At 44.4% G+C, this 22,049-nt stretch overlaps 1 protein-coding gene across 1 annotated transcript in view; it reads left to right on the top strand.

Moving 5' to 3' along the window:
• kcp (kielin cysteine rich BMP regulator) overlaps positions 1 to 22,049 on the top strand; it is a 69,185-nt gene that overhangs the window by 9,480 nt on the left and 37,656 nt on the right. The window contains exons 4-17 of the mRNA XM_061251410.1: positions 986 to 1,218; positions 1,976 to 2,141; positions 13,809 to 13,885; positions 14,516 to 14,612; positions 14,745 to 14,827; positions 14,961 to 15,054; positions 15,354 to 15,427; positions 15,999 to 16,178; positions 17,188 to 17,281; positions 17,645 to 17,727; positions 18,983 to 19,076; positions 20,033 to 20,112; positions 21,326 to 21,411; positions 21,886 to 21,976. Coding sequence (XP_061107394.1) covers positions 986 to 1,218; positions 1,976 to 2,141; positions 13,809 to 13,885; positions 14,516 to 14,612; positions 14,745 to 14,827; positions 14,961 to 15,054; positions 15,354 to 15,427; positions 15,999 to 16,178; positions 17,188 to 17,281; positions 17,645 to 17,727; positions 18,983 to 19,076; positions 20,033 to 20,112; positions 21,326 to 21,411; positions 21,886 to 21,976 — 1,532 coding nt within the window. The remainder of the gene's footprint in view (positions 1 to 985; positions 1,219 to 1,975; positions 2,142 to 13,808; positions 13,886 to 14,515; positions 14,613 to 14,744; positions 14,828 to 14,960; positions 15,055 to 15,353; positions 15,428 to 15,998; positions 16,179 to 17,187; positions 17,282 to 17,644; positions 17,728 to 18,982; positions 19,077 to 20,032; positions 20,113 to 21,325; positions 21,412 to 21,885; positions 21,977 to 22,049) is intronic.

Raw genomic sequence — 22,049 nt, 5'->3', positions numbered from 1 at the left:
TTGCTGTAGTGCATAGTTAAGGAGAATTTGAAGGCTGGTACTGTTGGTGTATCTTCTGTGCGTAGCATGAAAATGAAATGTCTTGTGCATCTGAGGGAAGACAGATTTTTTTTACATTGGCATTCTAATGTCAAATCATTCAGGAAACAGGATGAACACACTATGATTCTTCTTGGGTTCCCCACATATGTGCACACACACAAACACACACACACACACACACACACACACACACACACTCAGTCATTCTTCATAATGTGTCCGTGCAGAGCAGGTTCAGGAATAAACAGGAAATGAAATGTCCCCTTGCAGGCCTTTGGGGTCATACCTATAATTCCTTTGGGAGTCACTGTGTCTGTTACTGTAAGAAATACAGCTCTTATTATGAAAAATTCAGGCTTGTTTCTACCTCCTGATCCAAAGCTGTGTGAGCAAAAGAGTGAGGGAAGGAGTGTAAATTACTTGAGAATAAGGTGGATGACAAAATACTAAGTACATATACATACATACATACATACATACATACCTCAGGCAACATCGCTCATATACACATAGTGCATCCACATATGTGTCACTATATATAGCGAGCACTGTGAGCACACAGTGGGACTTTGTCAGTTGAGTAGAAAAGCATATGAGAGTGTGAGGGTGCAAGCTAGAGATTAAAGGAGATTGGCATTACTGTAAAGCCATCTGCTTCATGAGCAGTGAGGGGCTCACAGAGACAATCAGTCATAACCATTGAATAAGCTAATATACCGACTAACACTCTGGTTTTCTGTGACTCCTGTAAAGAAGAAATGTCTGTATTAATGATCAGGAGACAACAATTTAGTACTCCGAAGTGGTGATGAGGAGTTGTATGCATTTTGCTGATTATCAGTTCAGTCTGATATCACATTATGTGCAAGATGAAAATATATGATTTTGCTGCATACATGGTGCATACATTTAAAATAACTTTGTCCACTCTTCTTTACCTCAGACTCCATGCCCCACTCCCTTCCCAGTACTGAAATGGAAGACCCCTACGGGAAAGATCCCAGCGTGCACCTGGAGCCGCAGTCTGACTCAGCACATGACCAGCCTCAGCGCACTCACCTGGGCCCCCCTGGGTCGCAGCGGGGGTCAAAGCCCCTGAACCCAGAGGAGAGGATTCGGAGGCTGGAGGAGCTGGTTGATGGTCTCAGCACCATGCTGGACATGGTCAAGGCTCAGGTATGCACTGCACTGTGGGACGCAAATCATACAGTGTTTGCAATCCACATAAGTATTTGGACAGTGGTGCAATTTCTGTTCTTTTGGCTCTGTACTCTGTACTGGATTTGAAATGAAGCAATGCTTATGTTAATGTGCAGACTGTTGCCTTCAATTTGAGGGTATGCACATCCACGGGTGATCCATGTAGGAACGACAATCAGCACTTAACCTCCTCATTAATTTCTTTGTTTTAAATCCAATGTGTTGGATTACAGAGCAAAAAGAACAAAAATTGTGCCACTGTCCAAATAATTGGGGACCTCATTGAAGTCCTGAGCTATAATATCCAAAGACATGCAGGCTACACTACTTGGGGGACACATTAACAGGGTGTTGATGTTAATGAGCATGGGTTCTCAGTCAAGCTACCCAAAAAAACAAAACAAAACATTATCTATTTTGATTGAAATATTTTACCTTATACCTTTCAGTCACATACGTACATTTGTACATACGTTCCGGGCTATCCTTATAGGCAAAATTTATTTCAGATTGCAGAACCCTATCAGGTGCATTAATTATGTTTGTGGACAATTCCATTTCCATTCAGACAGTTCTTAAGACAGTTTTGATAAAGTAGTTGAAATTCGTTGAGTACAATAAAATGAGGAAATTTACCAATGACTTGACTGAATTACAGTTAATTTCCTAAGTTCAGCCGACCCCTGGCAGCCGCGTTAGGTAATGCCCTGTGGTCCAACTTCTGTTTGTGCAGAATACGGACCTGGTGTCGCGGGTTCAGTACCTGGAGACGTGCGAGTGCCGTCGGCCAACGTGCACCTGGGAGGAGCGGGAGGTGGAGGAGGGGGCTCGCTGGGAGACGGACCAGGGCTCCACCTGCGAGTGCGTCACCGGGAAGGTGCAGTGTGCTGTCAGTGATGGTGAGTTACCCCGGCTACAGCCCAAAAACAGCCTCTTCCGCTGTGTCTCCATGGCCTGCTGCCTGCGCACCTTGCAGCTATAGCATGCGCAGGTGAGCTGGGTTTGGTGTTCACTGACTTTTCAGCACCAAGGACACAGTGGAGCACGACTCTGTGTCGCCCTCTGTAAGTTATAGGAAGTTGTTCATCAGATTCATCCGGCTAAATGTTCCAAGTGTTCGGCTTTGGTTTCCAAAGCACACATAGGGGAGAGGCATGGTTGTTTGCCCTGGCTGGAGTCCCGTTTGTTTCACTGAGCCAAAGAGCTCCACTGAATGAGCAGTTCCACTCTACAGCAGGCTGTTTGTGGGCTAATGGAACACGCTTTTGTAATGGAGATGTAATAGTCCACAACAAGGACTTTTCAGCAGCCACTGAGAGAATATGCTGAGGAGGTTACACAGCATCTCTGCTCACATTTGATTGAGATTTTATTTAGTTAAAAGTGCACTCATTCTGATCCAGTTATAACTAAGCTTCTCTATGCTTGCAGTTCATCAGATTTGAGTCATCATGTATCTAATAGTTGGATCATGCTCTTTCTGAAACTGGGGTTGCATCAAACACCAGAGGCACTTTGGACGAAGGTTATCCCAGAATTTCTATCTGAAAAACGAATTGTATTCTCTTACTTCAGTGTGTAGAATAACATCACAAGAGATACTGTGTGTTTCGCAATGGCTAATTTCAGAACGGTTTGAAAGAAAAGCTCTTGTTCAGCCAACTGTATCCAGGGTTAGTTGCAGGGCTTGAGATGATAATCCTTCATGTTTTTGTTGACACATTCCTGCTTTCATCGTGGCCATTCATTCATTCACTTGTTACCTCATCCATTCATCATTCCATTGTGTTCTGGTGCTTTATGGGCAGCTCCGTGTAGTCTGTCGACTGATTTAACTTTTCTTGGTGCGTAGCTATGGAGTGTGTTTTTAGGACGCATTCAACTCTTAAACTCAGAAGGGTTCTGAACAACCCGGTTTCCTTGCAGATCCGTGTCTCTCCAATCCTTGCCTAAATGGAGGTTTGTGCCAGGTTTTGACCTCTGAACCTGGGCAGCACCTCTTGGGATTTAGATGTTCTTGCCCACCCTCTGCGATTGGGCGCTTCTGTGAGAGACCAGTGACCCAGGTACAGCCTCAGTATGTGTTGTAGATTAGTCGTTCGTAGTTCTCTAAACTGCCTTGGGTACAGCACTCTTCAACCTTCCTTCGTGTTGTAGACTAGCTGCTAATAGATGACTCTACTGACCCTGGTACAAAAGTCTCCAATACACCCTTTGTTTCGTAGAATAGGTGCTTGTAGTGGACTAAACCCAACCTTGGTACAGAACCCCCTCCCCCCTCCCCCTCTGTAGACTGCTTGTAGTACAGCAATCTGACCCTGGTTAGTCCTATGTTCTCTCTATGTTGTAGATTAGGTGCTTGTAGTGATCTAAGTACTGCACACAAATGTTCCATCTTCCTTCTGTATTATAGATTAGCTGCATGTAGTTTACACTGACCCAGGTACACCAATCTTATATCTCTCTTTTGTTCGCTAGCTGCTTGTAACAGGTTTGTTAGTATTCTGCAGTACCATGGATATGGTTTGCTTAGATCTGTTGAAACATCACTGTTTAAACCTTACTCCTATTAGGTTTCATTAAATATTAACCACATGATTCATGTGAGAGATAACCAGATACATACAACATTTTTGGGCCTTGAAACTCTTCAATATGTCTTTCTGTGTTTTATTCTTTGACACTGTGTTTTGGTTGTGAGTAGTTGAATCTGGCTTGCTTCCGAGTAATTCTATGTTACTTTGTCATGACTGCACTCTGCCCAGTGCTGGTTTTATTAGATTTGAAACCGGATTTACAGGGCAATATCTGAGTATGACCAGAGTGTCATTGGGTGTTGCATAGCCATAGCTATGAGAGTTTATGAAATTGTTGAATCCTAATAAGCAAGATCTGTAATAAAGTGTTTTTTAGTTCCAGTCTGGCTCTTTAAGATAAGTTGGATTACGTGACAAAATTGATCTATGTCGGGGATTGTAGGTTGTTATCTTGCTAATAAGAGTACTTTAATTAGCATAATTAAATAAATGAAGGGTGCTTTCATTTTTAACATGACCAAAAATATAAAATACACTTTACATGTTGCTTCTTTAATGATGGGATTAGAGCCTCTTGTTTTTCTTAAAAAAAAAGGCAAATTCTGCAATGTTGTACATCCCAGTAAGTCAATTGATGCACCCTCCGGTCTGGGTATGTGCTGATAAATGGGATTTGACCGTGACTGTGTAAATGCATCATTTACCGTAACATCATTCCGGGACAGAGGTTATCCCAGGAACCTAGCTTTTATCAGTTGCACTTTCCTCCAGCATAGGAACTACACAGTACAGCTGGTGGATCGAAAACTGCAACAAATGTTTCTCAAAATGCCTGTGTGCACCCTCCCAAATTGACTAATTTTGTGGCAAGTTTCTTCTGTTGTTAATAATATTGTTAATTAAAATGAGTAAGATTAGATAACAGTTGTGTATACGTAGAGGTGTATCAGTAGATCATTATATTGGAACAAACTAATATTCATGAAAGACATTTGTACATTTTAGGTTAGTATGGGATATTTGTCACAATACTGTATGATTGTTAACTCACAAACTCAACTTAAATATTGTGCTGTTTTGCTTTAATATTGGTCAACTCAAATTGATAGTTCAGTACTGCAGGCATCTATCAAATTCCACATTCTTATTGGACAAAGCAGTTTATAGTGCTCCCAAATGGATCCTGGAAATGGAAATTAGGATGCAAGTACAGTATTTACCAAATTTAGCATGCAGTCTTTGCATTCTTTGGAAGATCAGTGTCCTTCAGTGAGTGGCCCACAGCAGTGTAGTTATGTCACAGCTGCAGCTGTTAAACAATAACAAAATTAGTTATTGGACCCCAAAGCGAAAGCAGCGAGTTTTGATTTCCTCTCTTGAGTAAATTGAGGCCTCCATCCAGCTTATGTGCCCCATAGGCTTGCACATTGCCAAAGATGGAGGGCCACTGCAGGCGCAAGCAGGAGCCCAGACGCCGCTGGTTTTACAGCTCCCTCACTGCCAAGTGTGAGGAATTCCTCTATAGTGGCTGTGGAGGGAATGACAACAATTTCGAGAGCCTCCATGCCTGTCAGCAGCAGTGCATGCTGGGAGCCTGCTGCTACCGGCAGCCCAAGCACCTGGGTTTTTCGGTGGGGTTTGACCGAGAAGGCTATGACCGACACGGGTACAACCTCTCTAACCTGGACCGACATGGGCACAGAAGGAAGGCCGAGAACCAGGAATGGGTGGGTCCAGCTCTCTTCGGCCTCAACAGGAAAGTCTTCAGTGGGTTGAGGGACGGGAGGACGTTTGATAAGTATGGTTTTGACTGCAACGCTTACGACAGGGATGGGTTTCACAGAGACACTGGGTTCAACCTGACCGGCTATAATCGCAAGGGCGAACATGACGGTCGCTCCAAATTCGGACAGAGTGGATATGACCGCAAGGGCTTCAACAGGGCTGGTTTTGACTGCAGCGGCACAAATGATCACGGCTTTAACTATCTGGGGCTCAACACAGCGTTTGCGTACAGCTGTGAGCATGTGTCTCTGGCCCAGTGCCAACTGCGTAATCAGGAAGGCGTGCAGAAGGAGGTGGTCAGCTTCTCTGTAGGGCGGAGCTGCGAAGACGTGCAGTGCAGAGAAAGCTGTGGCTGCTCCTTCCATGGGCACTCCTACCTTTTTGGGGACACCTTTGAGCATGCCTGTGAAGCATGTGTGTGCAGCTACATGGGATCTGTGGAGTGCACCTGCCAACACCTGACTCAGCGCAAGGAGGTGCGGGATATGACCCCTGGGGAGAGAGAGGTGTATCAGCATGCCATCAGGAAACTTTATTCTACACCAGGTATCATATCACTTCAATTCATGTAATTTGTCTATTACAGATATGTGAGTGTAGCTGACTAAAATACCCTCAGTCCTAGACCTGTTTATGTTTGAATACACACAGTATGAATAAGCAACGTTATCCTCAACAAATATCAGTGCTTTGGTTCCCGCTGAGACAAATCTAGTTAAGAGTGATTATTTATGATAGGACCATTAGCCAGAATTATACCCATAGAGAGAGGGTTTAGTCATTAAAATATGTCATCACACAATAGCAACTCCTGTGGTCAATCGATGTTCTGTTATCTTTTGTTGTCCATCAGAGCATTTTCCAGAAAAATAACTCTACAACCCAGCTGAGCTGTGAAAAAACTGTGTGTTAGGCACAATGCTTTAGCACACCCCTCCATATTGAGGACATTGCATGGAAAGGGCTGATAAGTGCAGTTAGGAATTTCAAATTGGGGAGTACAGAAAGAAATTGGGATTAAAGCATTAAAGGTCTTGTGTCTGGTATTAAGACCGATTAATAATATTCTGTCCCCTCCCTTTCCCCCTGCCATGGTGCTATCAGGAATTTGGGAAAGCTTCACTAGAATGCGCGCTGATTATATGCCACAGGCCAATGGGCAATTCTTCCTGCCCTGGCACCGCTACTTCCTGAAAGAGGTGGAGCGGGAGCTGCAGAAGGCCTCGTCCTGCCAAATCTCCATCCCCTACTTTGAGTGGGCCGTGGATGCGGGTTCCCTGGAGACTTCTGCTATCTGGCAGGCTAATTTCTTCGGGGGAAACGGGGAACCTGTAACAGACTGTGTCTCGCACCACCCATTCCAGGGGGAGGCTAGCTGGTCGCCCTGCCTGCGGCGGAGGTTCAACTCCTCCGTCTCCCTGCCAGACGCTGTCAACCTGCAGCTGCTGCTGGTGGAGGAGGACTTTGGTCAGTTCTCCAACCAGATCCGGGCGGTTTCATCACTCTTCCACCTCTGGGTGGGGGGACACATGGCCTCTCCACTCAGCCCATATGACCCTGTCTTCTTGTCCCACTATGCCTTCATGGACAAGCTGTGGGCGCAGTGGCAGGAACGTGGGCGTGACTCACCCTCCCAGTTTCCTGGAGAGTTGAAGTATGTGAAGATGAAGCCCTTCAATGTGGCTCCGGATGATATGCTGCAAGCCCAGAAACAGCTCTGTACGCTCTATGTGCCTATCACCCTGGGTGCCCCCTGCAACATTACCTCACCACAAAGAACATCCGGTCCAGACAAGTACCGGTATGACAGGTACAGTGTAGACTCTAATGACTATGACCAGTATGACTATAGCAGAAAGAACCTTGGGAAAAAGGTAACCGCCAACCATCAAGGTGAGTACAACAAGAAGGGTTACAACAGACAAGGCTATGACCGGAATGGTTATGACCAAATGGGCTGGAATAAGCATAGCTTTGGCATTGACGGCTTCGATCGCGACCACATGGATGTCGATGGGTATGATATATTTGGGTTCAACCGCTACGGGTTCAACAGGTCCAATGTTACGTCCTTTGGGATGAAAAGAGACCGGACCTTTGTCTCATCGGAAAGTGAAAGGGTCATGGACCAGCTCTTTGAAGACGGATACAACAAGTACGGCTTTGATGCCTTTGGCCTGGACAGAAACGGTTTTGACATGTTTGGATTTCGCACCGATGGCTATGACAAGGACAGTTGTAACTTCTACTTTCAGGGCCCCCACTACATGAGGTTTTACTTCTTTGCCCAGCTCCAGATTAGCATGGCAGGTCTGGGAACTCTGTCCCGAATCAAGCGCATCTGTCCCCACATAAGCCCCTTACCTGAGAGTTGGGTAATTCAGAACTGGTTGGCTCTGGATATTGAGGAGGGCATGGCCAGGATTCGGCATATGGAGCAGCAGAGGGCCTTGCAGCACCCGTTTGACAGGGACTACACCCCCAACATCTCCTCAGTGAAAGAAAGTGGCCTGTGGCTTCCCATCACTCCTGACCTCAGGTAATACAGACACCCCTATACCCCTGACCTCAGGTAATACAGACTTCCCTATACCCCTGACCTCAGGTAGTACAGACCCACCTATACCCCTGACCTCAGATAATACAGACACCTCTATACCTCTGACCTCAGGTAATACAGACCCCCCTATACCCCTGACCTCAGATAATACAAACACCTCTATACCTCTGACCTCAGGTAATACAGACCCCCCTATACCCCTGACCTCAGATAATACAGACACCTCTATACCTCTGACCTCAGGTAACACAGACCCCCCTATACCCATGACCTCAGATAATACAGACACCTCTATACCCCTGACCTCAGGTAATACAGATGCCCCTTTGCCCCATAGACCTCCCTTTACCCATAACTTTGCAATTTGTATCACTTATTGGTTACGGTTGTTTTTTTATAGCCTATTGAATATTTTGAGTAGTAGGAATGCACAGTAGACTGCACTTGCAGTTACATTAACAAACAACCAGAGGTCCAGAGTTCATTGTAGAAATACTGTAATTTGGCAGTCAAAATACATGGGTAAATGTGAGTTTGTGATATATTTGCCTGAGCAGACGACATGAACTGATATTCTTACCTGAAATTTTGGCTTCAATCTATGACGGTGCATCAATCTTTGCTCCAAATGCTAAATGTGTATGCCAAACATGTATGTAGCCACTGTACCCAGTCCGTTTGGATCCGCAGTGTGATTTCTTGTTTTTGGCTGCTCTCTTGTCCCCAGGTTTTGCTTTGAGTTGCACTGGTTCTCGGGCTGTCCAGTGGGCCCTGCCCCAGTGACCTGCCCTGACCTCTGCAAGAATGCCCACTGTGTGGGCTATCCCGATGCGGAGTGCCGCGTCCACAACTGCGGATCCTGCTTTACTGAGTGGTACGATCCAGCCACAGGGAGCCATGTCATGTGTCAGGGATGGTGACAAGGGAGCACTTTTGAGTCAAGGTTATGGGGACAACTTTCTGGGTTGAACAACCCTGGGCCTCTTCACAAGGACAAAATGACTTGGTCTACTACATGCTTCAAATACCTGCCGGATCATTGCATTTATAGGAATTTGTCTGGTAGACAAGTGATATATATTGCTTTTATTGCAATTTTCAGTGACTTGTAGTGTGGATGATCCAGAGGATGAAAATACATATGAAAGTGAATAATCCAGGCATAAATTCATCTAGCATAGCTTGCTAAAGAAAAAACTGTATGCAATTACTTGATGAACAAGTATGATTGGCCATTTCACAAAATAAAAAATTTACTTTGAGAAACTGGCACAAATGTGCCTACTGTAAAAACATGTGAGAGAGCCATTTATTTTTATGCACTTGGATTTACCAGTACACAAGATAACACTTGCTGTTTTTAAGATATCATGAACTATGCACATGATTCAGAGAGGTTGCACTGTAGTAGCACAAGAAAACCAACTTTCTGCTTTTCATGTTCCTATGATCTATTCATCCCTGACTTGTTGGATTATGTTGCATTTGTAATACCTCAGGCACGCCCACGCTGTTGTGGTATCAAAGTTGTTTTTTTTTAAATATTGTGCTGTTTTGCTTTAATATTGGTCAATGTTGGAGTCTGCAGACTGAAAACCACCTAAAAGCATGAATCCTGTTCTGACATTGAGGAATGGGAATGATGTTTTTGGAATGTATGCTAATATCCCCCCCCCCACTTAATTGTTTCTGCATGTTTGGTGTTGCACAGCTCCAGAGGAGATCTCCATTCTTCTCCGGCCTCTTAAACAAGAACCAAACCACAGCATGGATTCATGTCCGATCAAGGGCAAGGCTTTTCTCTCTTCCTTTTGTGTCCAATAAAGAATAGGGTTACACAAGCACAGCATTGTTTTAACACTGTTATTGTTCCCACGACTGCTGATGGTCCTGCATGCCTTGCTTTGCATGTCTGGTTCCTTTACTAATTGCCTATCATAACACTTTGGCTGGTTGTGCACTGAGATGTAAGAAGACAGAAGGCGATCAGCAAAAAAAGCAAGGCAGCTTTACTGAGATGCTCATTAAATACATAAAACATAGCACATCATGTTACTATAAGTGTGAGACTTCTTGGTGGCTTGCAGAGAGAGCATTGATTAGTCTTTTCTACAGTGTCTTTCTAGTGAACAAAAATATGAAAGACCGCTACTGGCAGTCGGTTCACGTCCTCTGTAGCGGCTAATGCGATAGCCTGGCTTTGCTGCTTTGAGCCACCATTAATTTAACAGAATTCAGCAGTCTGGTACTAATCATAAAAAGGTCCTATGGGATGTCCTACCCAGGCGAAGCACACATCGGACTGTGCCTTCAAATATAACCGATATAAGGCACCTTAGAAGGACGCATTGTGAAAATGCTGCCTTCAAAAAAAAAGCCTGTTTGTACACTTTCTGACAGCATCCTGCACTTATGTGCAGGGAGCGTTAATGTTGACAGTATGTGGACTATCCCTCTACATACAGATGATGACAGTCTGCACACTTTCTGACGGTGCTGTGCTCTCCATGTGCAGGGAGTGTTAATGTTGACAGTATGTGGACTATCCCTCTACATACAGACTTTCTGAAGGTGCTGTGCCCTCTATGTGCAGGTCTGCTTTACAGAAGCGGTGCTTAATGTCAGGCCCACGATGGGTCTCTGACCCTGAAGCTGCAAACCAGGAGCATGTGCTGCCCTCGTTACTGGCAGGAGATTGAGGGTTGTGGAGCCAGATGGTCTCCAGGGCACTGTGCTGAAATGCATTTCTGACTGTCCTGTCCCAGCTATGCGAGGAGTAGGGGTTGTGCCCCACCAACCCACCCCCTAGACGGGGAGAGCCTGGAGTAGTCAAAGCTAAATAGACAAGACAGCATAATAAACAAATTATATTTTCTTGAGAGGAAAGGATTACATTGTCCTCTTTTTCTTGTTCAAGACTTTACTGCTGAGTGCTGACCTGAATCCAGCTGAATTGAAATTGATTGTAGTAGTTGTCGTAGTCAGTATATCAACTGGTAAGGCAATAAATTGTTGGTAAATTTTAGTTCATTTTAATTACTTGTGTGGATTTCTAATATGTTGCTCTTTTTAGTGTGAAATCAACCCTTTCTACACTGTTGTACATTTTTGGGGTTTTCTTACAGTGCGTTGTATCAAGAATCATTGCATTTGTAGCCTTTACTTTTTATTGTTTCCAGGTCATGTGAAGTTGCGAATGCATTTATATCATGTATTTTGTATTTCCATACTACCTCAATTTCGGTTCTACTACGAGAGAGAATACTGAAAATACCATTTACTTGTCCTGAAGTGATACCGCATTTGGAATAGCCTTACATTCTGGAAATGTATCCACCTCTCCTCACATTACCATCAGCATTGCACTTGCATTAAGAACATCAACCTTGATGTAACAGTCAGAACCCTCAAAGAAGTCTATGAGTCTGTCTCGAGTCCTCAAAGAAGTCAAATGAGTCTGTCTGTCAAGCTTTGATACACAGCACTTGTGTTGAAAAACAAAGAGAACTTAATGCATATGGGCGCTTTTGTCAGGGCTACTGTAAGTCTGCCAGTATGATTAATAGCCTGGGACGTCCTCCCCACTTTTCCTGCGGTGCCTGATCAAAGCTGGGTATGAAGGAGGTGTCTGTGTGTAGGGGAGGCGATGGGTAGGAATAGTGAGAGAACACACTATTTGACTATGAAATACTTTTATGAATGCCTGCCTTTGCTATTCTGTGGAACTGCACTGTGCAGTCGATAAATTAAATGAGTTGGAATGGTTTCTCTGGTAAATGTAAGATGGTATGACATTCATTGTTGCTTTGTGGGGTTAACTACAGTTACATGTTATTCTTGTGAAATGTCTCTTAGTCCTTTATAGAGTTAAACAACTGACCAGATGTTACCACTTAGTGACTTGCTGAACTCTGCCATTGTAAATTTGGAATTCATAGAAGATGCAGGGCTGCATTCAGAACTCTTTCAGAACTCTGTTGTTCTCACTTGACTCAGTAAGTAATGGCTAACATAGTGTAACATGTAAAACTTATTTTCACATTATGTGAGCTCTTTTTCAGACAAAAACTGTTTGGAAAGACATTTGTTTATTCTGGTTTTCCACCTGAAAAAATGTCTTTGCAACATTGCATTACATACCTGTGTGTTTTTGTATTCGTTTTAACAAACTGCCCAGACTAAATGAGTTGCATGTACTGTAACACAGATTCTTATCTCAGGCCACAGTCGTGATTAAATGACCAAGAGCAGAAACTGGCATGAAATCCCCTCTTACAAGGTAAATTGGCACTCATATGCAAACATCGCTTTTGACAGATGAAGGGGAATGGAAGTTTAGCAGGAGCGTTCAGAGGGGCTTGTGTTCAGAATGAAACGGTTTTCCAGGTTTTGTAGGTGACTGTCGGGTCCTTTACCCCTTTGATTTCCTCTCCTCGTGGCCTCTCTCCCTCTCCTTCTCTCTGCCCCCATGTGGCTTCAGTTAAAAGGCTGGTTCAGACATCCCACCAAACCCAGAAGAATATAATACCCGACAAACACTGAGTAGAAAGGCATGTGGCTCTATTGTCCATAAATCTCCCTCCAGCAAACAAGAGTTCTGATACGGCCCAGTTCAGCCTGCCTGTACTGAATATATCTCATTCATATGATATGAATATGAATATGAATGGAGTCAAATGAGTGCAGGTTACAGTGGATGTTTGCAGGATAAGGCCCTTGTGTGGACTGAAATGTTTGGGTATGTATATAAACACTTCAACAAGTGACAGTGTGCTTTGTGTGTGAGACTGGTCCTGTTTCATGTCTGAAATGGGTTTGTTTGCAAGACATGCTGTGTCACTCGTGAGACATGGTGCCGTATATGTGAAATCTTATGTTGTGTGAGGCGTGTGCTGTTTCATGTGAGATTTCGCTAGAAGTGTTCTTCTTTATGTGTTGGAAACATGCTGCTTCTTGTGTGAGATGTGCGCTGTTTCATGTGAACGATGTGCTTCATGTGGGAACCACATGCTGCTCAACTTGTGAGACATTTCCTGTGTCCTGTGGGATGTGATTTTCTTCATGTGTGAGACACACACTGCTTCTTCTGTGAGATGTTCTGCTTCAAGACATATCTTAATGGGGCTTGCTCAGGGAGTTCATAAAACTTACTCAGATTACTATAAATATCGTAATTAATATAATCTAATCTACTATTTTCTGAGTGGATTATAGCTTTAATTTTAAATTTTGCTCTTGAGGTTTTATTCTTATGAAAATGGCTACGTTAGCCAATGTGAATACAATTTAGGAGAATCTTCTTAGTCTATTCTTTACAAACTGTAACTCAGTTCTGCCTCTTTGAACTCATAACAGCCCAGTCATGAATAAAATGATGAATATATTGAGAAACTATAGTTGTTAATCTCAGATATGTTTTATTTCCCAGACTATGAGCAGGCTGTCCAGACCCAGAACACTGATGGTGGACCAGAGCAGACACCATTCACGCTGATTGGTTTTCTCTCTACATATTGAAACATGCTTGTATTCTCACTTGTGTCCTTCATGTTTAGTGTGCTGAATATTTATCATAGTACAGTACAGTAAGGTTGACCTTGCGCAGAGACCTAGCACTGGTTTAATCTCAGAGCCTAATCCCTGGTGTCTACTGGTTTGATGTGGGCATATTTTGTCACTTGAAGGTTGTGTCTTCGAAGGCAAGACGTACAGCAATGGAGATGTGTTCAGCCCGGACCCGTGTGAGTCCTGTGTGTGTGAGGTGAGTGCTTCCTTAGAGATTTTAAGCGAGATCACGCTCCCTTTTATAATCCTCTTCGGCTTCTCAGGAGAGTAGTCCTGTGTCTGTAGTTAATGACATCATTACTTCACATTAATGAAAAAATATTGAACAGTGCAAGTAGCCAATCGCTCACTGTGGTGTGACTTTGAGACATGGCATCATGCACTGTTTACCCGCAGTGGCAGCAGAAATTCCATAGTTATGCTGGTCAGAACTCACAGTCCATGAAGCGTTGCTAAATAAACATTAGCAACATTTTAGACAAATTACTTTTCACCATTCACACGCCTTTCATTTACTAAATGATCAGGGATTCTCTTCCAAATGTGTCTGATGCAGTAATGATACTGCAGGGAGCTGTAACTGCAGACTCCATGGGCGCCAGGTTGTGTTCCTATTGTTGGAAGGAACGCAGTGAAGGGCGGCACATTCCATATCAGTGCCCTGAATGACAACATCCCCACATGGTTTTAAGAATGTTTTCAGCAGTGTGTGTCCGTAATATGCCTGGTATTCTTCCAGTCTGCAGTCTGTCGATTTGCTGTTGGCAGACGGAATGACATTTAGGTGAGGAAAATGGTGTAATCTGCTTGTTTATCTGATTTTCAGAACGGCCGGGCCAAGTGTCAGCGGGGCCGCTGCCACCCCCTGTCCTGTCTGAACCAGTATATCCCTGAAGGGGAGTGTTGCCCAATCTGCCAACCAGGTAAAGGCCCTCTCTCCCACAGATGATGGTATTTAGGGCACAGAGGAAAACCATTTAAAATATATTCATGACCTTGGTTATGCATGGAAAAACTATGATGTAAGAGTGTTATGAATGCCATGTCTTTTTAAGGCTGTGAGTATGAAGAAGAAGTCTATGAGAATGGAGCTGTCTTTGTATCGAGATCCAACCCCTGTCAGAAATGCACATGTACAGTAAGTCTGCTATAGCATTGAATACCCTCCATAAGTGGCCTTTGTTCCAGCATAACCTCTAGTTCAGAAACATGTCCTGTTTGGTTGGCAGTAGAACTTCACAGGGGTAGTAATTGTATCTCTGTTGTTTCAGAACAGCCTGGTGAAATGTACCCCAGTTCAGTGTCAGCCTACAAGATGCTCAAGACCTTTTCAGATACCAGGCCAGTGCTGTCCCACCTGTTCAGGTACATACGCACCACCATCCTGACGGCAGTTTTGCTTCAGTCTCACTGCAGGAGGCCATTTCTCTTCACCCTTAATGATGTGATCAGAGTAGACTTTCAGTTAAAGGAATCCTTTCATCCTTCCAGACGATGTTCATTCATATTGGAGCAGTCTTCTTTGAAGGCAGCACACTGTAACTGTAGAATCTGCTAATTTTACGGCATTGGAGAATGATAGATAAAGAAATGCTGGCACTTGAAGGCGTGTTGTGACTCTTGACAGTGAGGGTAATCGGGATGATTTAAAACTCTATTTTCAGCCTGTGATGTAGACGGCAGACCTTACAATGGCTCTTTCAACACTCTGGATGGCTGCCAGATCTGTACCTGCAGGGTAGGTTGAGGTTGTGTGCCCTCCTGCCACGTGCTGCTTGTTGTTTTGCCCTGTACAGAGAAGTCTCTGGAAGCAATGACTAATGAATGAGATCAAGGACGTGTTGTGCTGTACGGTTTGTCTGCTGGCGCCATTCTGGGGCCGCATGGCTCCCGCACATGTATGGCTGATGTGGAGAGGAATCTCAGTCCCTTCCTGTGTGGGTGTGTTATCTATACAGCTGTTTCAGGCCTGCGATAGCACTCCTATCCGGGCACGATTCTGCTGTGACAGACCCTTTAGGTAGGGTGAAAGTTTTGAATGGGAACCCTTGGGGCTTAATATCTGTGTAGCAGCCTGTGGAAAATGTATGGTTGCATCTGAATCTCTCTAAATCTGTTTGTGTGTTACTGTGTGTATGTGGCTGTTTGTCGCATTGTTTCACAAGCACATTTGTTTATAACAATAACTGTCTCTGAATATGTTTTTCGGGGTCTGTGTGTCTCGTGAGTGTTTGCATCTGTTATTTGTTTCTCTGATTGTACCCTGGAGTGTGTACAATGCTGTCTCACTGTTTGTTATTTTCCTCCAGAAAGGGGACACGTCATGTGTAGACGTGCAGACATGTCAGCACTCCTGCAGCCATGGGGTGAAGCCGCCGTATGGATCCTGCTGTCAGGACTGCTCACGCTGCAGTATGGATGGGCAGATCATCCTAGATGGTGCGTCCTTCTCTGACCGCCAGGATCCCTGCAAGCGCTGCGTCTGCATGGTGAGCCACGATGCCTGTGAACCGTCTTGGCCTGCCTGTGCTTCTCTAATGCCATAGAGACATCATAAAGTGACGAGAAATTATTTTGCATTACTATTGGCCAGATTCACGCTCAAAGTTTGTGCTGTAGATTCTTTGGCTGTGATTAGATGAGTTTAGCTCCCAGTCTGGGTCTGTGAGTAAGTGAAGTAACTCAAGTGGGTCCAGCTGTGACTGTCTGAGAAGGTGGACAAATGCAAGGTCAGGTCCACCATTCCCAGATGTTAGCCGCTAACTGACTTGAATGGGAAAAGAATCAGAAGGAACAGCAGTAGCTCCAGGAGGCGTGAACAGTGGGGATGCTGGTTCATTACTCTCTGAGCTGGTTTTGCACCTGCAAGGTTATGAAGAAGACACACATTCTCCTGTAATTTAAGGACATCGCTGTAGACTTTCCGCAACGGGGGAGTACCCTTTGCATATCAGTCAGAGCACTGCAGCAAATCAGAAATGATGAACAGGAAGTGTTCTCTCTTTGCGGGGAGCAGGTCGGAGGGTTGGAGGGGTTGTGGTGAGTAGCGAGTGGTCGCCGCCGGTTCAGGGAGAGCGGTCATGCGTGGTGACCGGCCTAATGAATGCTCACCCTTTTGAAGGGTGGATGGCGGTGGCCGGGCTTTTTGGCGGGCCGGGAGTGTTTCTGCTTCATCTGCTCTGCGTTAGAGGCAGGGTGACAGCGGAATGCACCAAGACAAAAGAGAGTGTGTGAGGGTTCACCCGCCCCACTGTCCCATAACAGCACCCCCAGAGTGTCCCCGGAGTCCACCCCAAATCCCCCCACAGTCATCCAGGGACAGGGGCTGGGGAAAAGGTAGTCTGGCACAGAGAGGAGGGAGAAGGGGCCGGGGGAGAGATGGGTGAGGGCCACTGAGGTTGTTTATGTAAACCGAGATGCTCAGAGGCTCAGATATGTTGCACACTCACTATTGTCATTTTCTCTTTCTTTTCGTCTTATGTGGCGGTCGGGGTGTAGAATGGGAACTTAGTGTGCACTGCGGTCTCCTGTCCTCCGCTGGATTGTGTGGCCGCTGAGACCAGTGAGGGCGAGTGTTGTCCCATGTGCCGAGGTGAGTTGTCCCTTTGCCTGAACTGAGATCCAGGCCTCCTGAACCATCCCAAGCCAAGAAGTTACTCCACACGGAGTGCACATGTAAGGGATTTCATGCCCTCAAAATATTTATTTTAGCCAATCTAAAGTAAGATTTGTAATGTTACGGGTAGCTGTCTCAGCACAACTGGGCTGTGAAAACCTGAAAGTATTGTCAGCAGATCTGTGGATTTGGTTGCTTCTGGGACCATCCATCTTCTGTCTGTCACTCACAAGTTGTGTGTTGTCTGAGCTAGATGTGTTTGGTAAAGCAGCTTGCTGACACCAAATGTGCTGGTTTTGATATTGGATTTTCATTAAATTCCTGATTTTTCATGTGAAGGCTGTGTTCACAATGGCATTCAGCGTGAGCATGGACTGCAGTGGCGCATGCCAGACAACCCCTGTACCATCTGCACGTGTGTGGTAAGTGTGCGCTACAATCCGTGTGTGTGTGTGTGTGCACGTTTGTGCATATGGCCAGTTTGCACATGCATTATGTGCAGTGTGTATATGTATACAACAGTGTGTGGGAACATATTGAATGGCTTTGTGCTGTTTTTTAGGTATCGCCATTGCTCCCTGATTAGTACTACTTGGCTTCAATGAAACCTAGTACCAGGGGACTGTACCCTAAACCAAAGGGTTAAATCCACTGAGAGCATATGCCATTGTTAGCACTGTGGAGCACAGCTTCTCAACACATCCCACAGAATCCATACATAGCATGTTGAAATGTAAACACTCACTGAGATGAAGATGTATCTTATAAATTAAATAAGGAAAACAAAATATAAATCTGTTGGCCTGCCCACATCGGTTTGACCTTTTTTTTCACTGATCTCTGCTGACGTGGATGGACGTTGAGGATGGATCGGAGAATTGTCCTCTGACATTGGGTCCGCAGGTCCCCATATTTTAGGGCTTGAAACAACTGCTAAGCATGTGTTGAGTACATGAAACCCAAATAGATGTCCTATGATTGACCACAGTAATTTAAGCTAATCATTGTGTTTTGCTAAAGGAAAGCTACATATTTCACTGTGATTGGAAGCAGTATAGCTCCACCTACCCACTGAGGTCATTCTCTTGCCAGTTCTGCTGACAAAGAAACTTCTAGAGATGTTAAAAGCTCTTCCTCTCTAGAGATTGCCACCATGAAAATGTGTTTTACATGCACTTACTTTTTATTGCACGGTAAATCTGTGCCTAACTTATAAGTGTTCTGTGCCATTGTAGCTCCTGTGATGTGCAGTATCCCCTGTATAAATTCAATTCAGTTCAATTCAATTCAGTTTTATTTGTGCAGCACTTTTTATAGAGATGCAGGAAGATGGTTTACAGAGTAACCAGAAAGGAAAATAGGGCAAGAACGAAGCCTTAAAAAACCCCTCAAAAAGCTAGTGGAAAAAAAGGTAAACAAACTTGCCTATGGCAAGAACTGGGCTCTAGAGGAGGAGTACATCCTCCACTTGTTGGCCTGGCGTAATAGTAAAGATAAAATTACCGGTGACAGAAATGTAATGAGTGGGCATTTTAAACTGGAATACTCTGGCTTGACATACTGAATGGATTCTCTTACCCCTCCCCTGTCTTTTCTCCATCCCTTTATACCTGCACACCTCCCCTGCCTCTCCCTCTCTTCATATCTCTCTACCTATCCCTCCACGTGCTGGAACAGGAGGGCCAGGTCCAGTGTCAGGCTGAAAAGTGTGCCCCCTCATGTAAAAACCCCTCTAGCCCACCACCAGGCACCTGCTGTCCTGTCTGCAAAGGTTAGTGTGGAACAGCCCAAAATGGCGGAGCCCTGTCTGTGCGCAACTCCCCACCAGAGCACCATTACATAACATTACATTATTGGCATTTGGCAGACGCTCTTATCCAGAGCGACGTACAACAAAGTGCATACCCATAACCAGGGATAAGTTTGCTGAAAGACCCTTGAGGGAAGTACAATTTCAACTGTTACCTGTACAACAAAGAATGCATTCCGTTTCAGCTGAATATACCGTCAGTCAGTTGCATGTCCCTATTGATTAGCTGTTAAATAATCTCATTGAGCTGCTCACTTTTACCAGTAAACAACAGCTTCATTAAATCTGATTGTCCTTTAGAGGGTTTAGTGATATTGCACAGTAGGTGGTCCTTCTAAGCCTGATTCCTAAAACACTTTTTTAAAGCAATATTCAACAACAAACTCAAAGATAAATAGATTTTAGCAATTAAAATGAAGATATAAAATAATGTAAATGCATTAAAATGAGAAAATACATTTTGAAAATGGCTTTTGAAATAATTAAATCCCTGAACAGTACTGACAATATAGTCTCAGAGTCTGCACAGAAAAGCCCCATTGACCTTTGTTTTGAGCCATTTTTGTTTTCTACTTTTCTGATGGTAACATAATGACCATTTTGTCTTCATCACCACACATTAATGGAAATGTGCAACATTATTCAGCTGTTGCTTTGTGTCAAGAGATTATCCTTATCCTTATTCTTAGGTTCAGTGGGAAAGGTTGTGTTTATTGATTACTGCACATAATGCAACTCAATTGAAAAATGTGCATTATCAGTATAGTTAATTAGTTTCTCAAATTGTGTAATAAATCTTTATCCCAGTGATATCATCTCAAGGAAGCACCTGTGCTGAGTATAGGATACGGGTTTGTGATCCTAAAGTCGTACTGTTTAGTGTAAGAAGTACATTTTATTTTGTGTGTTTCTTTTAGGTTGTGGTATGAATGGCCGAGACTACCTCAATGGGGAACAGGTACCTGGTGCAGATCGCTGTCAGGAGTGCACTTGTTTTGTAAGTTACCACTTGCTATTTGTAACCCAAGATCTTGTTGTTTTACTTACATTCACCTATTTTGTTCTTTCTGCCCATGATTTGAAACTGTCCAGTGCAATATTCAGATGTATTAAATTCTGTGAAGTGGCCATCTGGTTCTTTTGCTGAAATTATCACTTAGTGTTTCACTAATAGGCGGCACGGATGGTGCAGTGGGTAGCACTGCCGCCTCACAGCAAGGAGGTCCTGGGTTCGAATCCCCGTCGGCCGGGGCCTCTCTGTGCGGAGTTTGCATGTTCTCCCTGTGTCTGCGTGGGTTTCCTCCGGGTACTCCGGTTTCCTCCCACAGTCCAAAGACATGCAGGTTAGGCTGATTGGAGAGTCTAAATTGCCCGTAGGTATGAGTGTGTGAGTGAATGGTGTGTGTGCCCTGCGATGGACTGGCGACCTGTCCAGGGTGTATTCCTGCCTTTCGCCCAATGTATGCTGGGATAGGCTCCAGCCCCCCTGCGACCCTGTTCAGGATAAGCGGGTTCAGATAATGGATGGATGGATGGATGTTTCACTAATAGAAGACGGAACAGTTCAATGGTTAGACATTACATTACAGTGAGGGAAGTGCACATGAAAGAGAAGTCATCTAAACAAACTAATAAAGCAACACAGACACTGAGTAAAAACTGCCTATAAAAAAAGCTCACGAAGCACTGCAGCTTCAATCTAGAAGGTTAAAATATCGATGTTGGGGTTGCCTGTAGCTCCAGGCCTCACTTTACACGAAACTGAAATTGGCTTCCTGTTCTCTGCTGATGATATAGTCCTCCTGTCTGGCACATAGCTGAGTCAGCAGCAAGGCCTGGAACTGCTTGACCAGTGCTGTCAGGAGTGGGCGCTGACAAGCAATCTGGGCAAGACCTAGAATTCTGGTATTCCAGAGAAAATCCTGACCCCAAAGTAGGGGGTAGTAGGTACTACTTTACAATAGTACAGGAACACTGCACTGACTACTGCTACTTTGGGTAGCAAATTAGTGCAGGCAGCTTAAGCTTGGCTCTAAATAAAATATATTTCGCTAAAAGTGAGAAACATACAATGGTATCGCTGACTTTTTAGTGGAATAGGAGGTAGCTATCCAGAAAAAGAGAGAGTGGGGAAGAGGGATGGGGGATGATAATAGACATTGGAGAGGGAGAATGAGAAAGTACATGTTTTTCATCTGTATCTGCACCAGAATGGTGACCTCAAGTGCAGTCCCACCTCCTGCCCCCACGCACTCTGCAGAAATCCAGTCACAAGGCCTGGAGAATGCTGCCCACGGTAAGAGCACACCGACCTGCCTGCTTTACCCAGAATGCATCAAGTGACTGCTGCTTCCTCGGTTGTTAAGATTTCATGTTAAACTGGATTTATGCGTGCGTATGCCATGAACATACTGTTTCATTCAGGAGGCTTCTTGAACTGAATGTACTGTGCATATCCCCTTGCACACTGTTCTAAGAATTATCAAAGCCGAATCATCTATAGCCACGAGCCAACTTTCCAGTGATCTAACAGCAAGATTTCCACTCTGGAATAAGATTTGTCATTTAATATTGTCATGGCTGTCATAAAGGAACGTTACATCAGCATCCCCTTTGTCAATATTGTAATAGACATTTAAAATCTGGAACAGAAAGGCCTGAGTATAATTGCAGCCTCAGGGTATGAGGGGACACGGTGTTCTGTAGAAAATAGGCGGTGAATGCTGGGTACCAAGATTAGACACTAATATGGGCTTCTCTTATGCTGCAGATGTGAACAGTGTGATTATGAGTCTCAGGTGTATGTGGACGGACAAGTCTTTGTCTCCCGCCTGGATCCCTGCTCACGCTGTCAGTGTTCGGTGAGTCCTCATCCTGTGAAATAAGTATGGCCCAAGGTTACCGGTTTTAGATGTACAGTACCTGCATGCCACT

The sequence above is a fragment of the Conger conger genome, chromosome 8, assembly GCF_963514075.1.
Source record: "Conger conger chromosome 8, fConCon1.1, whole genome shotgun sequence".
Taxonomy (NCBI): domain Eukaryota; kingdom Metazoa; phylum Chordata; class Actinopteri; order Anguilliformes; family Congridae; genus Conger; species Conger conger.
The sequence above is the reverse complement of the archived record's forward strand: the minus strand, read 5'-3'. Positions and strand labels throughout refer to the sequence as shown.